This window comes from Juglans regia, chromosome 4 (genome assembly GCF_001411555.2).
Source record: "Juglans regia cultivar Chandler chromosome 4, Walnut 2.0, whole genome shotgun sequence".
NCBI classification, from domain to species: domain Eukaryota; kingdom Viridiplantae; phylum Streptophyta; class Magnoliopsida; order Fagales; family Juglandaceae; genus Juglans; species Juglans regia.
Window position 1 is genome coordinate 996,600 of NC_049904.1, and position 25,037 is coordinate 1,021,636.

At 35.2% G+C, this 25,037-nt stretch overlaps 2 protein-coding genes and 1 non-coding gene across 3 annotated transcripts; all 3 read right to left on the reverse strand.

Annotated features, from left to right (window-relative positions):
• Window positions 1–8,122: 8,122 nt before the first annotated feature.
• On the reverse strand, window positions 8,123–9,495 carry LOC108990028 (protein LURP-one-related 10-like). Its single transcript, XM_035689545.1, has 3 exons — window positions 9,096–9,495; window positions 8,728–8,955; window positions 8,123–8,558 (listed from the first exon to the last, which is right to left on the reverse strand). The coding sequence occupies exons 1-3, from the start codon at window positions 9,357–9,359 to the stop codon at window positions 8,349–8,351; spliced, it is 702 nt and encodes a 233-aa protein (XP_035545438.1). The 5' UTR covers window positions 9,360–9,495; the 3' UTR covers window positions 8,123–8,348.
• A 3,214-nt stretch (window positions 9,496–12,709) lies between these two features.
• On the reverse strand, window positions 12,710–19,610 carry LOC118348276. The gene is made up of 6 exons (XM_035689597.1): window positions 19,479–19,610; window positions 19,185–19,328; window positions 17,825–18,160; window positions 17,617–17,682; window positions 14,460–14,498; window positions 12,710–13,501 (listed from the first exon to the last, which is right to left on the reverse strand). Exons 1-6 carry the CDS (start codon window positions 19,608–19,610, stop codon window positions 12,905–12,907), a joined length of 1,314 nt encoding a protein of 437 aa, XP_035545490.1. The 3' UTR covers window positions 12,710–12,904.
• A 5,015-nt stretch (window positions 19,611–24,625) lies between these two features.
• Window positions 24,626–24,732, reverse strand: LOC118348350. Its single transcript, XR_004801444.1, has one exon. It is a non-coding gene; the product is annotated as a small nucleolar RNA R71 (small nucleolar RNA).
• Between the last annotated feature and the right edge of the window lie 305 nt (window positions 24,733–25,037).

Sequence of the window (25,037 nt, forward strand, 5' to 3'; positions counted from 1 at the left end):
TGGATTTTTTGGCGATCCTGAGACCTGGAAAAGGCAACATTATGGAACCTTATGGCAAGATTGAAATCACCAAACCAATTTGCTTGGTGTGTGATTGGTGATTTCAATGAAATAATCTATCAATATGAGAAACACGAGGGTAGGCAGAGAGGGGAAAATCAAATGGTTAATTTTAGAGGTGCTTTGGAAGATAACCGCTTATTTGACTTGGGATGCAGAGGGAATAGATTCACTTGGAACAACAAGCAATCAGAAGATACTTTCACCGAAGAGAGGTTGGACATGGTTGTAGCATATAATCCATGGAGGGATGGTTTTAAGGAAGCATGGGTTGAAGGGTTAACTGCTAAGCTTAGACCACGTGCCAATTTTGTTAACCATGCATATAGTACAACCTAGATAAAGAAAGACAAAAAAGTTATTCAGATTTGAAGCTATTTAGACAAAAAGATGAAGAATATGAGAAGGTAGTAATGCAGGAATCGTTAGGAGAGATTTCCACTTCGAACACTTTGGCGAGGGTCTAAACTTCACTCAAAGCTTGCAATGGGGCTCTTAATGGATGGAGCAAAGCAATACTAGAGAAAGTGAGGAATATATTAGATGCAAAACTAATAGACTCAGAATCTTGCAAGAAGTAGAAGGCTCTTCCAATGCAGAGGAAATAAAAAAGTTACAAGGTGAAGTGGGAACCTTACTAGAGCAAAAATACCTCAAGTGGAAGCAAAGGGCAAAGAGGAACTTTTTTCAACAAGGGGATTATAATGCTAAACTCTTTCATGCTTGTGCCACTCAGAGGAGGAAAAAGAACTGGGTCAAGCAAGTCATTGATTGGCATACTAAAGTTATGAAGGAGCAAGCTGGCACTAAAGAGGTCTTTAAGATGCTTTATGACAAAGTCTTCAAATCCATTGCACTTTCAAAAGAAATGATTGAAGCATGCTTACAGTCCTTAGAAGCTTGGGTGACAGAGGAGATAAATGACAGTCTGCAACAGGATTTTATAAGACCTTTGTATGGTTTAGTGGGTGATGAGGTATGTAACAATTTCACAAGACCCCTTTTGAATTTCACTTATATTGTTTTAATTCTAATTCCTAAAGTTAAGACCCTTGAAACTGTTAGTGAGTATGAACCTATTAGTCTTTGTAATAATCCTTTTAAAATCATTGCAAAAACTCATGCAACAAACTAAAAAAACTCCTTCCAACTATTACTGCATGTCACCGGAATGTTTTTATCCCTGAGAGACTTATCTCAAACAATATCTTGGTGGCTTATTAGGCTTTACACTCTACCAAGTTAAGAAATAAAAAACATCGGCGGTATGGCCCTCAAACGAGATATGTCAAAAGCTTATGATTGAGGGGAATGGTCTTACCTAGAGGTAGTAATGAGGAAGCTTGGATTTGGTGCAAAGTGGATTGCTTTAATAATGGAATGTGTCTCTATAGTCACATATTCAGTTCTGGTTAATGGAATACTTGGTGACAAAATTTTCCCATCTAGGGGATTAAGACACGGAGACATTTTGTTCCCATATCTTTTCTTGTTGTGTGCTGAAGGGCTTAGCATCCTAATCAATTTAATTGTCTAAGGGTGAGATAAAAGGAGTTACTGTTGCTAGGGGAGGGACAATGATAAATTGCCTCTTATTTATAAATGACTAAATGGTATTCTATAGAGCCACACTACTTGAATGGAGGAGAATCAATCATATTCTTGAGCAATACGAGCAAGCAACTGGTCAGTGCCTCAACAAGTAAAAAACATCAAATTTTTTCAGCACTAATTCTAGTGCTTCTGAAAAGAGGCATATTCATGAGATAGTTGGTGCAAGACTTAGTGGGAGTTGTGGAAAATACTTGGGGTATACCTACTCTAGTGGGGAGATCTAAATACAACACCTTTAAGAGCATAAAAGATAGAGTATGACATAGAATTAATAATTAGAAGAATCAGGTCCTCTCTCAATCTGGCAACAAAATTCTTTTGAAGGTAGTTATTCAAGCAATCCCAACCTTTCACATGAGAATCTTCAAGTTACCAAGAAAACTATGTAAAGAAATTTCAGCTCTGATGGCAAGTTTTTGGTGGGGGCATAAGCAAAATGATAAAAAGATCCAATGGAAGAGCTGGTGCAAAATGGGGGAACCAAAAGCAGTAGTAGAAATGGGGTTCAGAGACCTAGAGAGCTTCAATAAGGCTATGCTTGCAAAACAGTGTGGAGATTATTGATAAACCCAAGTTCATTGGCTATAAAAATTCCTAAAGAAAAATATTTTAAATAGAGTGATCTTATGAAGGAAAAGCCAGGCTATGACCCTTCTCTGATTTGTAAAAGCTCGTGGGGCTCTTTGGATCTGCTAAAAAAGGGGCTTATTTGTAGGGTGGGAATGAACATGATATCAATATTTGGGGTGACAAGTGGGTTCCAACACCCTCAACTTTTAATATCCAATCTCCATTAAATATAAGAAATAAGGACTCTAAAGTGAGGGAGTTCATAGATGCAGAGATGGGTATGTGGAAGGAAGAGTAAGTCTCCATGACAAAATGATATAGGGATTCTCAAAATCATGAGTTTTCTTTGTGAGGAGTGCCTATTACTTGGACATTAGCATGAGAAAAAAAGTTGAAAGGTGAATATTCTAGGCTTACCTATTAAAGTGCTATTTGGAAATAGATCTGGAAAATGCATTTCTCGGGAGTGGTGAAATTCTTTGTTTGGAAAGCTGTAAATGACATCTAACCTACCAGGAAAAATTTGGCCCACAGGAAGATAATTGAGAACCCTTTATTCCCCATATGTGAAAGAGATGAGGAAACAATTTGTCACTCATTGTGGAGCTGTGCTGCCTCTATTGATGTTTGGGTAGAATCTTCCAGCCCTGTTCAGAATTGGCCTAGTAATGAAGGTTATCTCTCTTGACAACACGGGAGATGATGGTTAAGAACTTGTAGTAGGAGCTGGAATTGGCTGCATCCATCATGAGAAGCATTTCACTAAGAAGGAACAAATTTATATTTGAGCACTTATCAGCTCGAGAGTGGTTATGGAAATAGCAATGGAGAATTTTGAAGATTTTCAGCAAGCTAAGAGGGATATGGTAATGAATCACAAGTCTGAATGAGTAGTTACCATAAGGGGGCAAAATGGAAGAAGCCAGAATGCAATATGGTAAAAATCAATTAGGTTGCATCCTATGATTCCAAGAGCAAGAAGATGGGTGCAAGGATTATCATAAAAGATTGGGAGGTGGATAATATGGTCTTTTTATGTATGAATAAGATGAATGTAATCCATCAAATTTGTACAGAGTTGAATTTTTCAAGAGTGCTTTTTGAAATGGATGCACAAGTTGTTATACAGGCTATAGCCGGATTGGACGTGGTATGGGCAATTGGTGGAAGATGCTAAAAAACTTTTTCAAAGGCAGACCAAATTGGAGGATACAACATACATATAGATAATGTAATAAAGTGGCTCATCAACTTGCAAAACTTGTCACTACTCACAATAAGGAAATTGTTTGGATTAATGATGGTCCATTAGAAATTTTTGAACTTGTTTTACAATGTTTTACAAGATAATTAACTATGTGGATGGAGGATCTTGCGGTAACTTGGAGGAGGTTGGGGGAGGGGCTATTCTTCGGGATAATAATGGTGATGTACTTGGGGGGTTCGCACATGCATATGGTTATGCCACTAATACCATTGCTGAATGTAGAGCCTTGTATGATGGACTTCGGTTATGTCGGCAATTAAATTTACGGGATGTGTTGGTTGAGTCAGATTCTGCGGTTATTGTTGGTTGGTTAGCTTCCTGGATATGCAAGTATTGGTTCCTTTGGGATTTTTGGGAGGAAGTGACAAGCATGGTACGTGAGCTCAATGCTCGATTTCGTCATATATATAGAGCAGCTAATATGGTGGCAGATTTTTTGGCAAAGCAGTGACCTCAAGGCTTGACATTAGATTTTTTTTATCGTCTTCCATTCAAGGGTGTATTCCGGGATTAATTCGATTAGATAAACTTGGCCTACCTTATATTAGAACGTGAGTGTGATGGATTATTGTTTTTACTTGTGATTTTGGCACCTGAGTATTTTGTTAGAATTCTTTGGTGGCCTTGAGATGTTTACTATGGTATTCATCCGCCATAAGTGAGAGTTTTTTGAATAAATTTGGAATGGGGTCTCTCATGGACGGGAGACATTCGTCTAACTATGTATTGGTTAATTTGTGGCAATGAAAGTTTACTTTTATTTCAAAAAAAAAAAAAAAAAACTGCTGGGATGAAATGTTGAATTAGGTTGTGTTTGGGTACTATGTTCGATAAATACATTCGAACGTAAGGCACTATGTTCGAATGTATACACTCTACAAACGTTTGAACTTATTCTGTTAATGTTTGCATGACTAAGAAAGATACGTTCAAACGAACTGATTAACCATCTAAATGTTAAGTCTTTGACGTTCGAACAATTTTACATTAACGTGCGAATGCGACATTCAAACACCGTAGTATAAGCGTTCGAATGAAAAATACCGAACGTTAGATATTTATTGTTCAAATGCTAATCAGTTAGGTAAATGTTCGAACGTTATTCGGTACATGCGAACGTTACTTTCTGTGATGGAATTCGACTGTCACAAAATTATTCACATTCGAACGTTATATTTCACGTAAGATTTCAACCATCTCAAAAGAAACTTTTAGTGACGGTTGTGCAGTAAGCCGTCACAAAATACTTTATGTAATATTTTTTTGGTGACGCTCTTAAATTGTCACAAAAGGTTTTTGTAATGATTTGTTTTGTGACGGTTTCATCCATCACAATAGATCAAATCTATTTTAGTGAGAGAAATACATAATATTTTGTCTATTTAAGCTGGCTAAATACATTTGAGTCCACAAATTTTGGCTCTCTTTTAATCAATTGATCTTTATTCAGATATATAACTACGAACTAATAAAAAAATTGTAGACTTGTCAATATTTTTTTAGAGAAATCCTTGACATCATGAATTAAATTTAAGAAGTCCAGGCCGTCATTCTCGGTTGATGGAGATAATTTGTTCTTTCCCGGGAAATTATCTAAATTAGAGATAATTGGCCGTATTAGCTAGTCAATAGTGTATTAATGCAGAGAACTGCATGGACTGAGCAGTGAGCACCACAAATCATGTCCGATAACGATCCAAGTCCATCAAGTCATCTATATATATATATATATGTATATATATATTTTGTGGTGCTCACTGCTCGATACCTATCCAAGTCTATCAAGTCCATGCGGTACTGGTCGTGAGTTCGTGCACCACAATGAACGCAAGTCTTCCTCTGTACATCACTATTAATATCTGTCATGATAGAATTAACCTGCGCTATGATGGAATGGTCGTTAAACGAATCTTTCAAATAGGATCATTTATATATAAATATTATATATATATATATATATATATATATTGAAGAGTCAGAAACATATGTTCAATAGTATCTCTTATTCTAATTGTATTTCAAAAAATCTTTACATATAATGGAAGAAAACCGTAAAAACAACTATACACTTAGAATATACAAGAATAAAAAAAATAAAAGCCCCAAACCCAAGAGACCAGACTGAATTATTAAGACCAAACATATTAACAAAAAAATCCCAAAACTAATTCCCAACGTAAAAAACCAGCAACTGTACTTCTTGAATAAAAAACAACCCAACCATACCCCTTAATGACATCTTAAAGACGGAATACCACATCTATCTAGCCTGACCATCCCTCTCACAATCTGAGGAAGCCTATCGTTCTGACCATATATCCTATTAACCCCAGCTTCTCCATCTCTAGCAAGCAAATCAGCTCCTCTATTTCCTTCACGGAAAATATACGAAACTTTGAAGTTTATTCCTTCCAAATTCTCTAACAAAGTCTCCCATAAGTACCAAACATTGTAAGTTTTCGAAGATAACCAATGAACAACTAATGCCGAGTCACACTCAATTTTCACATTATAAAACCCAAATTCTTTGCACAGCAATACCACGACATAAAACCCTTAACTCGGCTTTATATATATTGGTTCTGAAATTCTAAAATTTTGAAAAAGCAGCCATAACATTGTCGTCATGATCTCTAATCACACCACCCCCTCCACAACTTGCTGGATTTCCCCTACAACTTCCATCTATATTTAATTTTACCCTACCCTCTAAGCCGATGATACTGCAGACAGCTTCCGGCCATTGACTTGTTTTATAGGCAAATCCATGGCTAGAAGAATATTTATATCACTTGATGAGATCTTACGACACTGGGTAGAAATTTGGCCTAACCAAAACTTCACATCCCTCCAAATAGCTTCAACTGATTCCTCCACTGATTCCATTCTAGCCTTACATCTTCACACCCATAATTTCCAAGAGATCAAGCCTAGAATTAAACTCACCAGAATGCCTCTATGAGAACATCGTTTCGCACACCTAAACCATGCGAGACTCGGCCACACCAAGTCGAGCTCTCCATGCAACGGACACCCAATTCTACATATGCTCGACGCCACACGGCTTTAGCAATATCTCCATTAATATCAGTCAAGACTCGTTGCATTTCCTATCACTGATATCAGTCAGGACTACGTACCCAGCAAAACTACTTAGGGACAACATTCTACCATGCATATTCATATCGGGATCCATATAGCCTGAAGAGGGAGGCATGCACGTACAAAATGTCGTGATGTACAGATCACATGATCCCATGGAAGATTTGTTGTTTCTATCATTTTTTAAAAGCTTGGGTGAGTTCAAATAATACAAGTGTCATTCGTTTATGTTCTTTTTTTTTTTTTTTCTATTAATTTAAAAGTGGAACACGACGTTTCCATTTCAATTATTATATTCTCTCTCTAAGAACTACATGATAAAATTAAAGAAAATACTTTAGCTACACAAATTAAATCTATAAATGAACGTATCTTGATGTAGATTATAAAATTACTTTCTAAATCAATCTGAAGGATCACATGAACTTATATAAGTTTGTGAGTTTATTTTTATATATGTAATCTTTTTGTATTTGTAACATAAGTAATGCTAGATACAGTTATGGTCAGATTGTACAAGCGTTGCATACTCCTTTTGAAAAAGATTAGGATTCTGGATTGTACAACCACTGCATACTCCTTTTGAAAAAGAGTGAAATTCATTATTAAAAAATTAATTTTTTCCATAATAATCTCATATTTACTCATTTTTTAAAAAGAAAGTGTGACGCTTGTGCATTCTATATATGATTGCAAATATTATTTTTCTTGTAACATTTCTAAAATATTAATTCATAAGGAAAGTTATCACTGAATGGTGAGTTTTGTATGGGATCCAAATCCTTGCTTGTATATACATCTTACTTCTTTCCGGAATTTCACGCATGGTGGTGAAATTCAAAGAGAGAAAAAAAAAACATAATACCCGGAATCTATTTCATGATTTATTTAGTTATCAAGCCATTGATATTAGGGAATTAATATCTGATCATAAGCTTAACTAACTCCCTTGAGTCGACACCTACATTGTTCTTCTTAGTATGTTTTGTGTTCTTTGCCAATATATAGCACGTGTGATTCGGCCATTAATATTAATTTAAGACTGCTTAACCAAGTTTTCTATCTGTCAAGCACTTAGGTACATAATTCTGTCGTAAAACAATTGATACTGTTATATGTTAGGCATCGTACCTAATTACTATGTTTTAAGCTAAATAGACAGTACTGTCAATTTTAAGTAAAATGGATTGAAACGTAGTCAGCTCTAAAAAATGCTTATTGCATCTCCACACATTTAATTTGCCGCGTGACTTATATTTCTTGAACATGAAAGTACCTAATTGTCTACAGCAACTATATATAGTTTACCCAATATATGCCAGTCTCTTTGAAGTAGGTTGATTTGGTTACATAAAATCAAATTATTTCATCCTATCTCATATAATTATTATAATTTTTCTAAATTCTCACATAAAATATAATAAACAATTCAACTTTTTCAAATCTCAAAATAAAAATAATATTAAAAAATAATATTATAATAATATTTTATTCAACTTTCAACAAAACATCTCACTTATCTTATTTGAACTGCATAACCAAACGAGACCTCAATCTCTTTGAAGTATATAGTCAAGCAAACGACAACAAACCCATATATGGACTTAGTCCAAATTGGATGCACATTCAACTAACTATTACAAACTACAAACTAGCTCATTTATTTATGTAAACACTCTGTCTATCCATCATTATTACTCAGCTAATGTATATTTAAACACACTTGCATTAATATTTATTTTCCTGGTACATTAACTGACAACGGTAGTTCAGCCTTGCTCATGGCTAAATTGAATAACAGTCCATCCATGTCGGTTATGTGGTTCATGTCGTCTAGAATCACAATAAGCGCGACTATGAATGCATAATCAACGTTAGGATGAACAGTTACCGAGTAATTGTCTTTCCCGACCAGAACACTTCGAACGGTGGTCTTCTTACACATCTGCGTTTTAATTCCCACGATAATCAATTCAATTAGTTTCTAATTATATTATAGGTTCTTAAACTTTCAAGATCTAATTAATTTTACGAAATTAAGAACCAAGTAATAGGACTTCTTCTCTCTAATATAAACATCATCGAAAACAAGCTATAAGCGAAAACCAGCTTACCTGGGCAATTATATTGGTACGATCTCCGGTATAAACGACACAAGATTTTTCAGCCCAACTCCCTTCAACCATGAAGTCGCATACCTCTTCGTTTGTGTTATTTGCCAAGAACACATGTAACTTTGCCCTTATTTGAATCGTTGAAGATCGCTTAACAGTAAAAATCAAATCACTGGGCTCTTTGCTTTCGCCCCTATACACATTCCATCTGTGATGTGCAGTCATTCTCTACGGAAACAAACATCATCGTCAATCGCAATTTCCAAAGAATATAAAAAAATTTATAACAAAACCAAGACTTGGGGAAAAGATGTTACATATGTTTATGATGAAGAGTAATGCATATATTATCAGCCAAATTAATTAACCTTCTCTCGAAGCGTGACAATAGGATTTCCAGCAGCGTCAAGCAGAACACGAGTATCATGAAGGGTCATTAAGTTTCCTTTCACATTAAAAATGACGTTGTCGTTGGTGTCTGTGACAACAAAGTTACCACCGGATATGGTCATGACTTTTTTGACAACCGCAAGATCAGCGGCATAAGGTGCACAGTACTGAGTGCAGATGACGGGAAGAGGGTTGGCAAACTGTGCGACAGTTGGAGCTGGAGCTGGTATTGGCTGAGCCATGATGATGATGATAATGGGATCGGAATGGAGCACTGGATCAGAAGAAGACTTGCTTATGTTGCTTGGGGCTTTGGTGATGTGGGGAGTATTTTGTGAGCGGCTTTCCCGTTAAATTGCGAGGAAGAGAGCCCGCAAGCAGAACGCCTTCATGTACATGTATATATAGGACTTTAATGCCAAAAAAATCCAAAGAATGATAGCTATCATGATGCCGTGTTGTCATAAAAGTAATATATTACAAAGTAAAAAAGTTCTATACAAGAATTTCTTTAATTGTCATAGAAGATGACGCCCAATCGGTACTCTCATCCATAGATTGCAAGAATTCTATACTTTATGGAGTTTTATCAAAATCTATCGAGCTCAAAATTGATATGCTTAATCTATAACGTAATCGGCAGTTACCAACTTCATGTTTAGAAGCTTACCATTAAATTTTATTTTGCAATGTTTCTTGTATTTTGATAGCGGAAAGAGTACACCTTAAAACGTTGTATTTATCCTTCATATATACGTACTATGCCTACTTAGTAGAAAAAAGAAAAAGAAAAAGAAGACACTGCCAATTTTAAGTAAAATGGATTGAAACAAACGTAGTCTCTCATAAATGCTTAATTATTGCGTCTCCATACATTTAATTTGCCGCTTGACTTATATTTCTTGATCGACTTTTGGAATATAAAAGTAACTTTTCTACAGTAACTATAATATAGTTTACTCTATGCATGCCGTAGTCTAATATTGTGTTTAGATGTTGAAGTGAGTTGAGTTGAATTGAATTGAGTTGAGATGATAAAATATTATTAGAATATTATTTTTTAATATTATTATTATTTTAAAATTTGAAAAGGTTGAATTATTTATTATATTTTATATTAAAATTTGAAAAATTATAATAATAAATTGAGATGAATTGAGATTAATTTAAGATACAAACGAAGCCATATTGACTTAGTCCAAGCTTTCTAATATTGACTAAGAAAACTGACGTCCGTTTGAAGTATTTTGCTAACGAAGCCAGATTGACTTAGTCCAAGCTTTCAAATATTGACTAAGAAACCTGACGTCCGTTTGAAGTATTTTGCTTACTCAAGCAACCGGCAAGAAACTCATCATCATCATACAAATCACGTCCGATGACGATCCAAGTCCATCAAGTCATATCATTTTTTTTTTTTTTGGTGCTCACGGGCTCACAGTTCAGTCCACGCGGTACTGGTCGTGAGTTCGTGCACCACAAGGCACGCTAGTCTTCCTATGTACATCACTATTAATATCTGTCATGATAGAATTAGGGTGGATTTAGATGTTGAAGTGAGTTAAATTGAATTGAGTTAAGATGATAAAATATTATTAGAATATTATTATTTATTATTATTATTATTTTGAGATTTGAAAATGTTGAATTATTTATTATATTTTATGTTAAAATTTTAAAAAATTATAATAATAAATTAAGATGAGTTGAAATGAATTCAACTTCCAAACGAAGTCTTAACCTGCGCTACGATGGAATGGTCGTTGCACGAATCTTCCAAATAGAATCATTTATATATATATATATATCTATATCTATACTATTATATAAGTGGTTATGAAACGGTACTAAACGAAAATTCTTGTTTTCCGTTATCTTCCTGTTAAATCAACGTTAACTCTACCGTAGCTTGAAAATGGTAATCTTCTGTTCTCCTTTTACAATTTTATTTCTTTATTTTGTTCGTTTACCGTTTTTATCCTTCAGCTTATTTTGTTTTATTCATTTTTGACCTTTTTAACCCTTACTTTTATCAAACAACCCATCCATCTCTGACACAATACCTAAAAAGAATGAAAAGATTAAAGACAAAACTGAGAGAAGAGAAAAGCAGAGGAAAAGACCTTTAGAAAACTTTTTCTTTCGTGGGTCATCAGTGCATAGCTTTGAGAATGGTGATGTTCTGCATTTTTACAATTTTATCTTTTTATTTGGTTCGTTTACCGTGTTATCCCTCAATTTATTTTATTTTATTCCTATTTTTATTTTTTTATCCTTCACTTTTATCGATCCATCCATCAATCTCTGACCTAACATCTAAAAATAATGAAAGAGAAAAAAAAAAAAAAAAAACTAAAGACGAAGGAAGAAAAAAGCTAAAGGAAAAGACTATTAAAAGACTTCTTTCGTGTGTCAGTGCATAGGAAAGAGATAATTTTATTTATGTCAGTATTTTGTGTCTGCTTGTGTAAGTAAGACTTCTTTCGTGTGTCAGTGCATAGGGAAGAGATAATTTTATTTATATCAGTATTTTGTGTAAGTGAAAAAGTTTTAGAAGAGATAATTTTACTCATATATATATATATATATATATTGAAGAGTGAGAAACACATGTTCAATAGTATCTCTTATTCTAAATGTATTTTCAAAAAAAGAAAATATAAATGTAAGCTTATTATTTATGGAAGCCAGCGCACACCTAGTGCATTGAGTGAAAAAAAAAAAAAAAAATTGGTCGGTGTGCTATGGTCTCTTAATTTTGAACCATATATTTGATTTTTTTTAAACTAGACTAAGAATATTTTTACCTCAAATCATGGATAATGTTTTGGATAATATTTTTACCTCAAATCATGGATAATGTTTTGGATTGCCTTGAATATATGGTGCTACCCCAGTAGTATGTGTAGTTGCAATTACATCAGGAGCAATATTCCATAAGGCAACCATCACTGCATACACATGCCGATTAACTGTTTCAGTAGAGGGTTGAAATCGATCGGCTGTGACTCGTTGAACTTTGGCATGTGCGACCGTGTATGCAAACATTGCCAAAGCTTCCTCCACAGAAACCTCTCTTGTTGCTGTTAGATATTTATTGGCCCGCAATGTATTGCATAACGCTTCAAATGCGTATATCTCCATCTGAAATAAGTTCCAACAGTTATTCGGATGTCCATTGAGAATTGCAATTATATAGTCTCGTCCACGTAAGCCGATATTGTGTTCTGGTATTCGCTCAAAGGCTGGCAATGCGCTTTCCTCTGCTGCTGCGAGTGTAAGCATAAACATGTTATCCCAAATCGAATCATCACGCATCCTCGTACGTAGGTATTCGTCCCACACTGGAGGCTGGTTACTACTAGATGCTCCTACTCTCCTCCAAGCTTCGTAATCGTCACGGCTTGGAGGCTGGTTACCACTTGAGCCAGCTTCGGTGGCATTATTTGCCTCTACTTGCGGCTCATCATCTGACCCATTCCCAACATCCATTCTGTTGTGTGAAAATTGATTAATAATGATTTATCACTTGATCCATTCTAATAACTAGTGATTCTTTAATATAATAACAATAAAACACAAGCCAAATAATTGAAGTTAATAAATTATAAGCATTCATAATCCAAGGTCATTATAACACGTTCATCTAAACCGTTGTCCATAAATCAATAAACAACAACCACAATAAAAATGTTTTTACCTCAACAGCTCATAAATAACAATGTCAATGACAAATAATATCCGCAAACATAAAAATATATTTAATCCCGACAAGAGACAAGCTACGTCACTGCAATCCCCAAATCCAATCAATTTTGCGGTTCGGGGGCATCATTAAGAATGCTTCAACTGCCTTGTCATGCATAAACTTTTCTACTGCTTTATTATATTGATGTGCAGGGAGCGGCGGGGTAATCTCATCCAAAAACTTCATAGCAACACCTAGCTTGCTATATGACGCATCCGAACCAAACTCAGTCTCATCGCCTTTGCTTCGCTTTCTACTACATTCCTTTAAAAACTGCTTATCCAACTCATTTCTCATTGCGGTGGTGGCGGCCATAACTTCCAAAGTTTTGCTAAATTGTGAGGATATGCTACTCCGAACCGGCTCCCTTCTTCGACGACGAGCTTGTCTCTGTCTCCTAGCTGGCCCATCGATGTTTGGCCCATCGAGATCTATCGGCGCGTCCGTGGCAGTTCCCAGTACGGGGCCCCTTGCCCTCACCTCCTCCTCAAGTCGGTCCTCCTCCTCACTTGTAGGGGGTTGCTGCGTCGACACAAAATGGCAAACACCCGTCGCCACCGACTGCCCAAAAATGGTGCACAGTAGATCGTAGTCTCGACAACCATTAGTCCTGAATTTTTTCCATTGGCTACGCACCTAGCCCAAATAAAAAACTTATATTATAATTGTCATATACACCCAAAAACTTATTGAAATCAATCGAAGCATATAATTCGAACATGGACCCAACAAATTAAACTATTCTTTATAATTTTTTTACCTTTATTGCGTTTGCCCAATTTTCGTCAGTGGCAATTACATTTTTTGTACTTGGATTCCAACCTATTCCTGTTTGGCCCATTAAATCCGTGAACATCCGTAGCCTCTGCCTCAAGCGAGTGATTTTCTCTCTAATTTGTGAGGCATCAATTGCCTTCCTCCCAACTCGAGACAGCTATTCTGCAAGTCTCAGATGATCACGGTTGGTGATCTTCGACGCAACCAATTTTCCATCAATGGTCTCTTGGTAGAGAATGTCTACGAACATCTCCTCCAATCCATCGGTCCACAACTCGTAATCACGCTGGACCTCATACTCATCCATGGAGTGCTGCTCATTGTAAACATAAGTATGCGAGCTAATCCAATAAAATCACATATTCTCCAGGTAATAATAAATATGGTTTCACTAAAATATTCGCACACAACTTTAACTGACATATTTGTACCATGGTAAAATCACATGGTACCAATGTTCCCTTGCTAGCGCTAATTAGAATAGTAACTTATTTGTTTTACTAATTAGAGTAGTAACCTAATTGTTTCACTAATTACAAATAGTAACATATCTGCCTTGTCACTAATTAGAATAGTAACTAATTAGGTTACTAATTAGAATAGTAACCTAATTGTTTCACTAAGTAGAATACTAACATATTTGTTTTACTAATATGGTACCAATGTTAATTAATAGTCCAATATATATGGTCAAAATCATGTGTACAATTAATAAGGCAAAAATACAAATTAAAATAATCTAGTGCTTTGTAAACATCATAGCAAGTAATAGCCCAATGCGCATGGGTCAATGACAAATAAAAACAAATATTCATACCTCCCTCGAAGCACGCGTTGAAGATCTGAGATAGTATCGCTGTAATAGATAAACCGCGAAAAAAGTCAGGCACCAAGAGAAGCAATTTAAGTAACATGAGATGCTAAATTGATGGTTTACATTTGAATCCAATATGGGTTTATTGAATTGAATGAACTTGTTTTTCCATATTGGGTTTATTCAATCAAAGTAAGAAATAAAAACTGGTGTTCCCAATCAAAATCCATATTGAAAGCAACAACAGGCACGGTGCAGATTTTTTTTTAGACCAAATAAACAAGGAACAAGCAAATCCTACCATTCCAACTAATAACTTTGTAGGTGCAGATTTTTTTTTAGACCAAATAAAAACTTAAGTAATCAAATTGTATGCCATAGTAGGCAATTGGACAGATATACATCTGAAACTAGATGAAGCAGAATCTGCTTGCTTTAAAAACAGAATAAATAAAGGAGCAATTCGATTTTGCTTTAAAAACAGAAGCCTATTCAAAACAGATGAAAGTCCAGAATTCAGTTTGATTTAAAAACAGAATCTGTCACCAGCTCAATTTGTGCCAACTAGACTTACAGAAAGAGCAGCTATATACAACTTCAATTCAGTGTATTTCGAACTTAACTAAAAACAATGAAAAACCAAGTAATGAAATGCCTAATCTTTTGTTATTATTAAAAACAGAACCTGTTGTTAATGATGAAAAACAAGGTAGTTGGTCAATTGATAAATCTTTACAGCAAACATATATATATAGGTAATATATATATATAAATTACCTATATATATATAATAGGTAATAAAGCAACAATCATGTTCTGAGTTCACAGTGCAGGGGAGTCCAAAAATAAACAGCTTCATTTCAAAAACAACAAACGGTCCTCCTCAACTAGACTTTCATGTCATAAAGCAATATTCAAACAAAAACAACATTCAAACACAACAAACCAATAAATAGCTTGATTTCATTCAAATCAAACAAAAATTTATGTTCTGAGTTCACAGTGCAGGGGAGTCCCAGAAAAACAGGTTCATTTCATTCAAATCAACCTACTCTACGATTGTAAAAAACAAATTATCTCAAACACCATATGTGTTTAATGTTTGACCTCTCAGCAGTTCCCACTCCTATTCTAATGTACATATCACTATATATAGTTTCGAATAAGGAGGGTTTGAGTTTAAACTAAAATAGGAAAATATCTCATTGATCAAACCAATAAGGGTTATCTAGTTATGGATACATTAGTGGGAGAATAATTCGAAATAGTGTTTTTGGGTATGATGTTCTTGAGGGAGACAGGTAATGAAATCTTCTGTTAAGTACTGTTCCTCAACTCAGTTTTAATAATGAGTAACATGTAACTGTAGTATTTTATTAAAAATGATTATGCAGAATTTATATATTTTATGAATACATGTATATATACTCTTTAATAATATATCACTATGATCTCTATTGAGAATGACTTTGTTGAAACAACCTGTCTTTCTTTATCTTCTCTTTGTATTTTTTTGTTTTTAATTTATTTCAACAAACATGACTTCATATATGCCGATTAATATATTGATCATGAAGGTTTAAGGAATTCTGTGCACAATCAATTCTGCAACATTCAGACCATAATCTGGCTCCCTCTCCTTGTCTCAATTGAAATTATAAGTATGCAGGTGATGTGTACCACATTTATTATGTTATGAATTTATGTGCATGACAAAGCAAGCAGGTTATAAGGGGGCCGGGAGGGAAATTAGGGAAGGGTAGGTGAAAAAATGTTGGCTAAGCGAAGAGAAACTGGAGACATGACAAAAATAATATAACTTTTTAAAATTTTTATATTATATATACCGAAAATAAAAAAGATCAAAAGTGGTATAGAATGAAGTGGAATTCTGAACTTGTTTCAAATTCTTTATTATTTCCCTCAATTTCATTACCTAATCTTGTTCCTCTCTCTCTCACTCTCTCTCTCTCTCTCTATATATATATCCATTCAAATAAATTTTAAGAACTGTAGTTATAAAGATGATCTGATCTTATATATAGGTTCCTCGAAACCTACCTAGCTAAGGAATAAGGTCCGTCATTAACTTAATAATAATAAATGAAATGACTTTTGTAACTGACATTTTTCCCATGATGATCAGTACCGGCCCTCAGTTTCGAGCCATAAGATCCTGATCCATCTAAAGTTCCATTCTTCCTCTAGCACTTAGGATTTAGGACTGATTTCTCATGCACATGAACTTGTTTTTCCTGAGTTAGATCTATTTAATAGCAACCTAATGGATCAAACATACAAACCAATGTTAACTTCTAAATTGTATAGGATTTGACTACCTTAAAAATTTTGTTCAAGCTAGCTAGCAAAGCTTAAAGTAAGAGTGTTCTTCGTTTGAAGGGATAGAATATATATATTTCAATCCTAAAAATAAATCAATTGCACAGAGCATGACATGATACTGCATACAATAACATCCCAAAACATAGAAAATTAAAGGACATGATCCAAGTCAAAAAACAAGAAAAAAATAGATCGAAACCCCTAGACATAATATATAATTTGTATTGGATGAATGAATGGAAATTGCAATGATAATATTCATGAAGAAACATGTTAATGGAGAATGTTTCTTTCAACTACTCTAGTACTCAACCGGACTAACCCTTAAATATCCCAATTAACTAGGATGGACTTGATGAATTGTTGTCAACAATTAAGATCTTTGAGTACTTATGTTCTAGGAGGCACTTGGGTATGTTTTTATATATATATATATATATATATAAACATGTTTAATTAGAATTAGTGGAAGTGGCCATGACAGCCATTACCAAGGCACCGAATGGATTTTCCATCCATTATCCACCACTAAAGATCTTTGAGTACTTTCATTAGGAAATGCTTGGTTTTCAAATAAATGAAATGTAGTATATATCAGTCCGGGTTAGAGGGAAAAACCTCCCAACTACACCTGACTTCTCCTTATGAAATGTAGTATATAAAGCCTACTGAACAATACCCAAATCAGTAAGTATAGAAATCGTTCAGATCCTCATAATTTCTGCAATCATAAATATTTATCTACCAAATTAATAGAATACAAGCCCATGGAAGCAGATTCAGTAAAGTAGAGAATAGGGATAGAGATTGTAGTCACCTTAAAGGATCGCGTCTGAGGCCCCGTGATGAATAATGTGGTGGGAATCAATCTTGAGTGTTGTTGCTTTCAAACCCTAGACTTCGATTGGCTGGTACGTAATGTGGCTTTGGCCATGGGTGGTTTATAGTTATGAGGAAAATGTGGGATTCTAGGGGCACGGGTTGAGGAATCGAATATATGGTACAAAATACACTGCCAAAAGAACTTGGATATCGAAATCGTTCAGTAGAGATGGGATGGAGCATGGAGCACGCGTTCGGTGAGGGAGCAGCGAATCACTTCGGAGAGATTTGATTCCCAACTCATCAGGTTCGCGTACTACATTGCAGACACAGAGAGAAAGGGAGAAAACGAGGAGAAATGGTAAAGCAGAGAGGGAGATAGAGGTCGAGTACGGGTGAGTCTCTGGTTCACTGTGGGGGGATTCTCTCCCAGCTGTGCGAGGACGACTCGGGTGATTTGGGGAAGAAGACCGTGCAAAGGGTGAGGGGATGTAGTCCTCGGGGGCAGACTTGATTTCTTTTGACCGTTGAGCTCGGTCCTTCGAAACACAGTAGAGTCACATGGGGTTGAAAGTGTTTTCGGGTGTTTGGATGGTGAAGTGTCTCTATCCGTACAAGAATCATCAAGAATAGCTGAGAGTAGTTGGACACCCAAACACACCCTTAAGTAGCCTCTCCTTTAATTCACTCACTGTGTTTTGTGGCTATGTTAGTTTTTTCCTCAATTCTTTATCTAATCATTCATTATTGAACTGACTCCACCTAGCAACTGGGGAGAAAGGCTTGGATTTTTTTATTTATTTTCTGAATTTCTTATTTAAGAAGGAAAAGTAGCCGTTATGTTCAAGGGGTTGCAGGGAACTTGATGACAGCTTGTGGTGTGGAAAGAAAGTGTAGTTGTGTGAGGGCCATGTCCCGTTCAATTAAAGAGAGGGTTGGCCACCATAAAAGCATCCGGGGATCAAAAAGTCAATATATTGAGCTTGTCCTTTTCGGCTTGCAATAACAAGAAGTTAATATGATGTTACGTAGCTAAGGCATTCATCACGTACCCAATTAGTGTTACAAACATGAACGATAACAGTTTAGCAGTTATATAAATTAGGGATGGAATTAATAAAATTGTAACAATCTTTGTTAACATAAACTATTGACATAACTTCCGACCTGCATACTACTCATCTTTCAGTTATTAAAAGACAATGGGGCCATCAACTTCTAGATCTGATTGGCATATCTCTAGTTTTAAAATGGAAGTCTGTAGTTTGAAATTTTATTCTCTTAATTCAAAAATTTTTAAAAAGAAAAAAAAGAAGAAAACGACGACAACCCTTTGCCAAAGGGAAGCAAAAATTCCGAAAGGAAAATGCTATATCTCTCGCTGGGAGCTTTCATTGGAGACTAGCAATGTATTTTGATTTGTTTTTTTAAGTTTTTTTTATATAAAATTTTTTAATAATTTTAAATATTTTAAAAAAATAATCATAATATTATTAAAAAATAATTTTTTAATAACAAAGTAAAATAAAAAATTATAAAAAATTCAACCATGAAGTCGCATACCTCTTCGTTTGTGTTATTTGCCAAGAACACATGTAACTTTGCCCTCATTTGAATCATTGAAGATCGCTTAACAGTAAAAATCAGATCATTGGGCTCTTTGCTTTTGCCCCTATACACATTCCATCTGTCATGTGCAGACATTATCTACGCAAACCATCATCATGATCAATCGCAATTTGCAGAGAATATATAATTATATGAATATAAGAAAATTTAGAACAAAACCAAGACTTGGGGAAAAAGATGTTACATATGTTTATGATGAAATATATATTATCAGCCAAATTAATTAACCTTCTCTCGAAGAATGACAATAGGATTTCCATCAGCATGAAACAGAACACGATGATCATGAAGGGTCATTAATTTTTCTTTCACATAAAAATTGACGGTGCCTTTGGTGTCTGTGTAACGCCCCGGTCCCATAGGGATCAAAGAGTTACTCCCTATAACTTAAAACTCACAATTCATCAATATATTTATAAACTCCAAAATATAACGTTATCAGAATACTATAAAGTCTCTTAATAAAATTGCCACTTCTCAGAAATCTTCTATGAGTAATCCACTATGCTTAAATAATCATCTCACCGATGCTCCATAATCCTGATCCTTAGCTGGTCTATTCAAAAATCATCTGAAAAATAATTGGAGATAAGGGGTGAGTTATCAACAACTCAGTAAGCAGATGACATATGCTAGTGTGTAAACATGAGCATTTTCACAGAGTTCAGAATGCAGAAACAAAACATTTCAGTATCAATATGCAAATAAAAAAAAAATACATCTTATCAGAAAATCAGAGCGACTTCTCAATTATTTCATATTCAGAAACCAACTTTTCATATTCAAAGACTCCTTTGGCACAACATGACTGAACAACTTCGTCTTATCATATCATATCAAAACAGAGACCATGTTTAACCCCCATGGTAGTGTTGTGCATTCTGCAGAAAGCTAAGCAGAACATAAATTACCGTGTTACCAAAGCGATTGCACTCAGAACAGAAAACCACTATTATATCCCGTGGTGGGCCAGAGGTCACTATTATCTCCCGTGACAGGGCCACATATCAAAGCAAAACAGAATCAGAATCACCATATCAGAGTCAAAATCAGAGTTAGAAAGTCATGCCAAAGGTTTTTCAGATGCCACATCATAACAGAGTACAGAACAGAACAGAATCAGATCACAAAACCTACTTTATGCACAAAATTTCATATTCGCTCTCTTTTTCAAAGTTCAGAAACAGAATGTAAAAAATAAGCTCATGTCTACACCAGTCATGACAGAAAATACTTTTTTCTTAAACATAATCTCATGAGTAATGCAGAACAATTATCTGAGGTTGTTTTCAGATTTCTTTTCAAAAAAAAAAACATGCACATTTTCCAAAAAGGACCTCAGTTCATTTTATTTTAATGCAAAGTCTAGCATAGGAATCCCGCTTACCTGGACTTCTTAGCTTTTCAAAATTTTCCTCAAAATGTCGAACAATAATTAATCGTCACCTATAAAATAATCACGTAATTATCGTAAATTTTTGATCAAACATGTATCTCAATATTTAAACCTGAAATGCTAAAATAACCTATTTTCTTAAACTTCTAAAATTATCCTAACCCTTAAAAATATTATCACTTTCTAATTTCGTCAATAGCCACTAAAACGAATTCATACCGAAGAGAGTAATCGAATAAATATTATGATAAAAGAATATCGGTGTTTTTAAAATACTAAAGTACCCATAACGTATTATAGATTACAAGAATACTATCTATAGCTACTTAAAAATACCATAAAATAAGGCCAACATGAGTTCCATTGAAAACTAAATAGTTCAAATTAACAATATAATCATCCTTCTTTTTTTTATCCTTATGTATAATAAAAAAAACAAGCCCAATCATTAAACCAAGCCCATTAAAACATAAACCCCTTAAACTAAAACCACGTAACCACATCAGAAAACATCATACAAAGGGACAAAACTGTAATAAAACTCAAAATTATTCTTCTTCCTACGTACGGGCTGAAATACTTTCCTATTTCGAAACCTTACCGAGAGGGAAGGCATACGTGCAGCAGCTCCTTGCTCACCAGAGGGGACCTCGCGATAGTGGATTGGGGCGGTACTAGGTGGTCGGCGACGTGAAATAATACTGAGAAAGAGAGAGCGAGAGAGAGAGGGAGAGATGAGGCCAGGAGAGCGAATGGAGAGGATAGTTGAGTTCGGAGGTAGCTTACCGAGAGGAGAGCGATGAACTTGGATGGAGTGCAGCGCCCAACGATACACTCAGTGTGGTGGCGATGGCGTGGAAGAGGTTGGCGGCGGCGTTGCTCGGCTGGTTTGCGTCGAACAGCTGGAAGCAGAAAAGAAAAATTGCTCTATTTTCGGGGACTAAAATAGAGATTTCTTTGGTGTTTGTTTGACTGTGGAGGAGGGAGGTAGGGGGGTTGGGCAATGGGAGTTGTACTACGGTGGCTGAGAAGGGGTGCAACGGTGGTGGTGCAGGGACGGCGCTAAGGGGGGTCGTAACACAGAGGCAACGGCAGGGCTACGTAGGGTTCATGGTTTGCCAACGGGCTGGGCGGTGGGGCTATCACACGAAGACTTGACTTACGGTTTCTGCAGAGGTGCACCCTCCACGGCTGGGTTGTGGAAAGGAGGAGGTGTGCTCGGTTTGTTCTTGATTGGGTGGACGCTGGTGGCAGCAACTGAGGCCGTGAAGGAGGTGGTGGCGCACGGTGAGGTTTGAGCCTTGGTGAAGGTCGTTTACTGGGTGTCAGTTTTACTTGCGTGGAGATGGAGGTTGGCGTCGAAATAGGAGGGCTGGGTGGTTCATGCGGCTGGTTGCAGCAAGAATGGGTAGTTTTCCAAATCTAAAATGAAAACGTATATCTATACGAGTGATAAGAAAACCCTAAAGTTTGAAAAGAGAAAAACGTGCATGTGGTAGTGTCGTGCGTGGGAAAACAAAATAAATAAATAAAATAATAATAATTAAAGTCTAACAATAACATTATTCATTAAAGTAAAGTGTAATTTAAATGCAAACGCTAATTAATATCAAGAAAGCACATCAAAGTAAATTTCACCATAAAAAAAATTATAAAATAAATCTAATAAAAAAATTCGATAAATTTTAAAATAAGAGAAATAATATTTAAATTAATTAAAAATAATCCTTCACAAAAAAATAACTACGCTAAAAAATGCGGGGGTATTAGTCTCTGACAACAAAGTTACCATCGGATATGGTTATGACTTTTTTGACAACCGCCAGATCAACGGTATGAGGTGTACAGTACTGAGTGCAGATTACGGGAAGAGGGTTGGCAAACTGTGCGACAGTTGGAGCTGGAGCTGGAATTGGCTGAGCCATGTTGATGATGATAATGGGATTGGAATGGACCACTGGATCAGAGGAAGACTTTCTTATGTTGCTTGGGGCTTTGGTGATGTGGGGAGCAGTGACAGTTTTTGTGAGCGGCTTTCCTGTTAAATTGCGAGGAAGAGCAGGGCGGATCAATACAAAAGGAGGGTTAACGTGAAATTTAACTGAATTATTCGTAATTATAATATAATAAATATAAATAATTTATTGTATTATTTATAAAAAAAATTTATTGTATTAAATATTAAATTTAATATTATGGAACCTTACACATATTAAAAATTATAAAAATAATTTAAAATTTTATTTAATAAAATGATTTTTATTTAAAAAAAAAAACTAAAAAACAAACCTCATTTTTATTTTTAGAGACCTTAATAGAGTGGACCTTAGGCAATAGCATAAAAGGCCTTACTAGCGGAGCGGCCTTGAGGAAGAGCGCCCGTCAAGCCGCCTTTGTACATGTATAGGACTTTTATGCCAAAAAAATCGAAAGAATGATAGCTATCATGATGCCGTGTTGTGCAATTCTTGCTTTCACTTGGTCGCGTTTTTGGCCCTGAAATATACACCACATGTGATTTTACCAGATCATGAGTAATATGGAAAATGATAGCCTTGCTACGGGTTTGCCTCCGATTTACAAGGGACTACGTGGCAGTTTGTGAATCAGACACATGATATATTCGTTTATGTTAAATTTAATTTTTAGTATGAAGTAAATTTTCTTCATTCTAAAAAAATGATATAATATAATTTCAAACTATGTTTGATTTTTTATGCTAATTTGAAGTAATTCTCTTTTATGTTTATCTAATTTATTCTGATCTTATTACTTTTTATTAATTGGCCCTTAATTAAATGATTATGATCTTGTGATTTGCTATTGAAAGAGATAATTATAGGATAAACCTTGGATATTTCAATATAAGTAAATATAGAGATCGAAAGACTTATATGAACCTATGTAGTCTTAAAATCGTTGGTCGTAATGCTTTCTTACTTTATTAATTTATATACTCTTGTTTAAAGTGATGATCAAGAATAGATCCAAGTAACTATGGAAAGAAGCTTTTGGATGATTTTGAAAAATTTGCTAACAAGTAGAGAGAATTAAATTAAATTAGATAGATGAGAAAAACATAGTGAGAGATTATGTGAGATCGATTTCCTAGAAGTTCTTTTTCACATCGATTCAATTATTAAACATCAGCTTTCCTTCTCTTTGAATATTTTCTTTGAATTGATTTCATTTAAAAATTACAATTACAAAAATCTTAGTGACTTTAATAAATAAAGTCGAGGTTAGTATAATTTCGATACTTGTCAAAGTGAGATACCAATTCTTGAGGATACTACTCTTTTTATCACTTTACTATAAAAGTACGATATCGTGCACTTGCAGTTTTGCACAGATCAAGTTTTTGGCACCGTTGTCAGGGATTGATTTCTTCTTATTTTTGTCAATATCGATACAAAGCAATCTTGGTTTTAATTTAGAATTTTATATTTTAATTTTAATTGTTTTTGTTTTACAAGTGTGTTTTTGACGTTGGATGCGTTGTGCTAGATATCTTGACATTACTCCCTTTGATTTGGAGATTGAAAGAACTCTTAGATCATGAAGGAAAAAAAAAAAGTACTCGCCATGGCTGACGGACAAGAAGATGCACAACCACGCACCTTGAAAGATTATGTACGGCTAGTTGTGAATGACAACTACTCGGGTATAAGATGTCAAACCATTAATGCCAACAATTTTGTGCTCAAACCAGCCTTAATCAGCATGGTGCAAGAAGCCCAATTCAGCAGATCGCCACTAGATGATCCCAATATTCATTTGACGATATTTTTTGAGATTTGTGACACTGTAAAGATTAATGGTGTTACTGAAGACACCATTAGAATGAGATTATTTCCTTTTTCTTTGAGGGACAAGGCCAGAGGTTGGCTACAATCTCTACAACCGGGAAGTATTACTAGCTGGCAGGATATGGCTGAAAAAGTTTCTTGCTAAATTCTTTCCACTTGCAAAACCAGCCCAACTCAGAAGTGAGATTGGTCAATTCAACCAAACTTATTTTGAATCGCTCTATGAGGCATGGAAAAGGTATAAAGATTTGATTCGACGTTGCCCTCAACATGGATTGCCGGACTAGTTGCTGGTTAAGATGTTCTACAATGGGTTAAATGGACAAACTCAGGCCATAGTTGATGCTGCTGGCGGTTGAACTTTGATGTCAAAGATAGCTGAAGGTGCTACCTCTCTTTTGGAAGAAATGATCTCAACTAATTATTAATGGTCAACAGAAAGAACTATGACTAAGAAAGTTGTGGGGATTCATGAATTGGAGTCGTTAGCTGCCCTTTCAGCTCAAGTTGCTTCTCTATACCATCAAATTTCAGTTTTGACAACCCAAAGGATACCACAAAGTACATAATGTGTTGCAGCTA

Excerpts from the sequence above, each read along its gene's own strand:
- LOC108990028 (XM_035689545.1), bottom strand. The coding sequence starts at position 9,359 with ATGGCTCAGCCAATACCAGCTCCAGCTCCAACTGTCGCACAGTTTGCC. Across the intron at positions 8,956-9,095 it reads TTGTCACGCTTCGAGAGAAG|AGAATGACTGCACATCACAG; the intron begins GTTAATTAATTT and ends TTGTTTCCGTAG. Across the intron at positions 8,559-8,727 it reads GTACCAATATAATTGCCCAG|ATGTGTAAGAAGACCACCGT; the intron begins GTAAGCTGGTTT and ends ATTAAAACGCAG.
- LOC118348276 (XM_035689597.1), bottom strand. The coding sequence starts at position 19,610 with ATGGGACCGGGGCGTTACACAGACACCAAAGGCACCGTCAATTTTTAT. Across the intron at positions 19,329-19,478 it reads TTGTCATTCTTCGAGAGAAG|ATAATGTCTGCACATGACAG; the intron begins GTTAATTAATTT and ends TGGTTTGCGTAG. Across the intron at positions 17,683-17,824 it reads TGAACGATTTCGATATCCAA|CAACAACACTCAAGATTGAT; the intron begins GTTCTTTTGGCA and ends AGGGTTTGAAAG.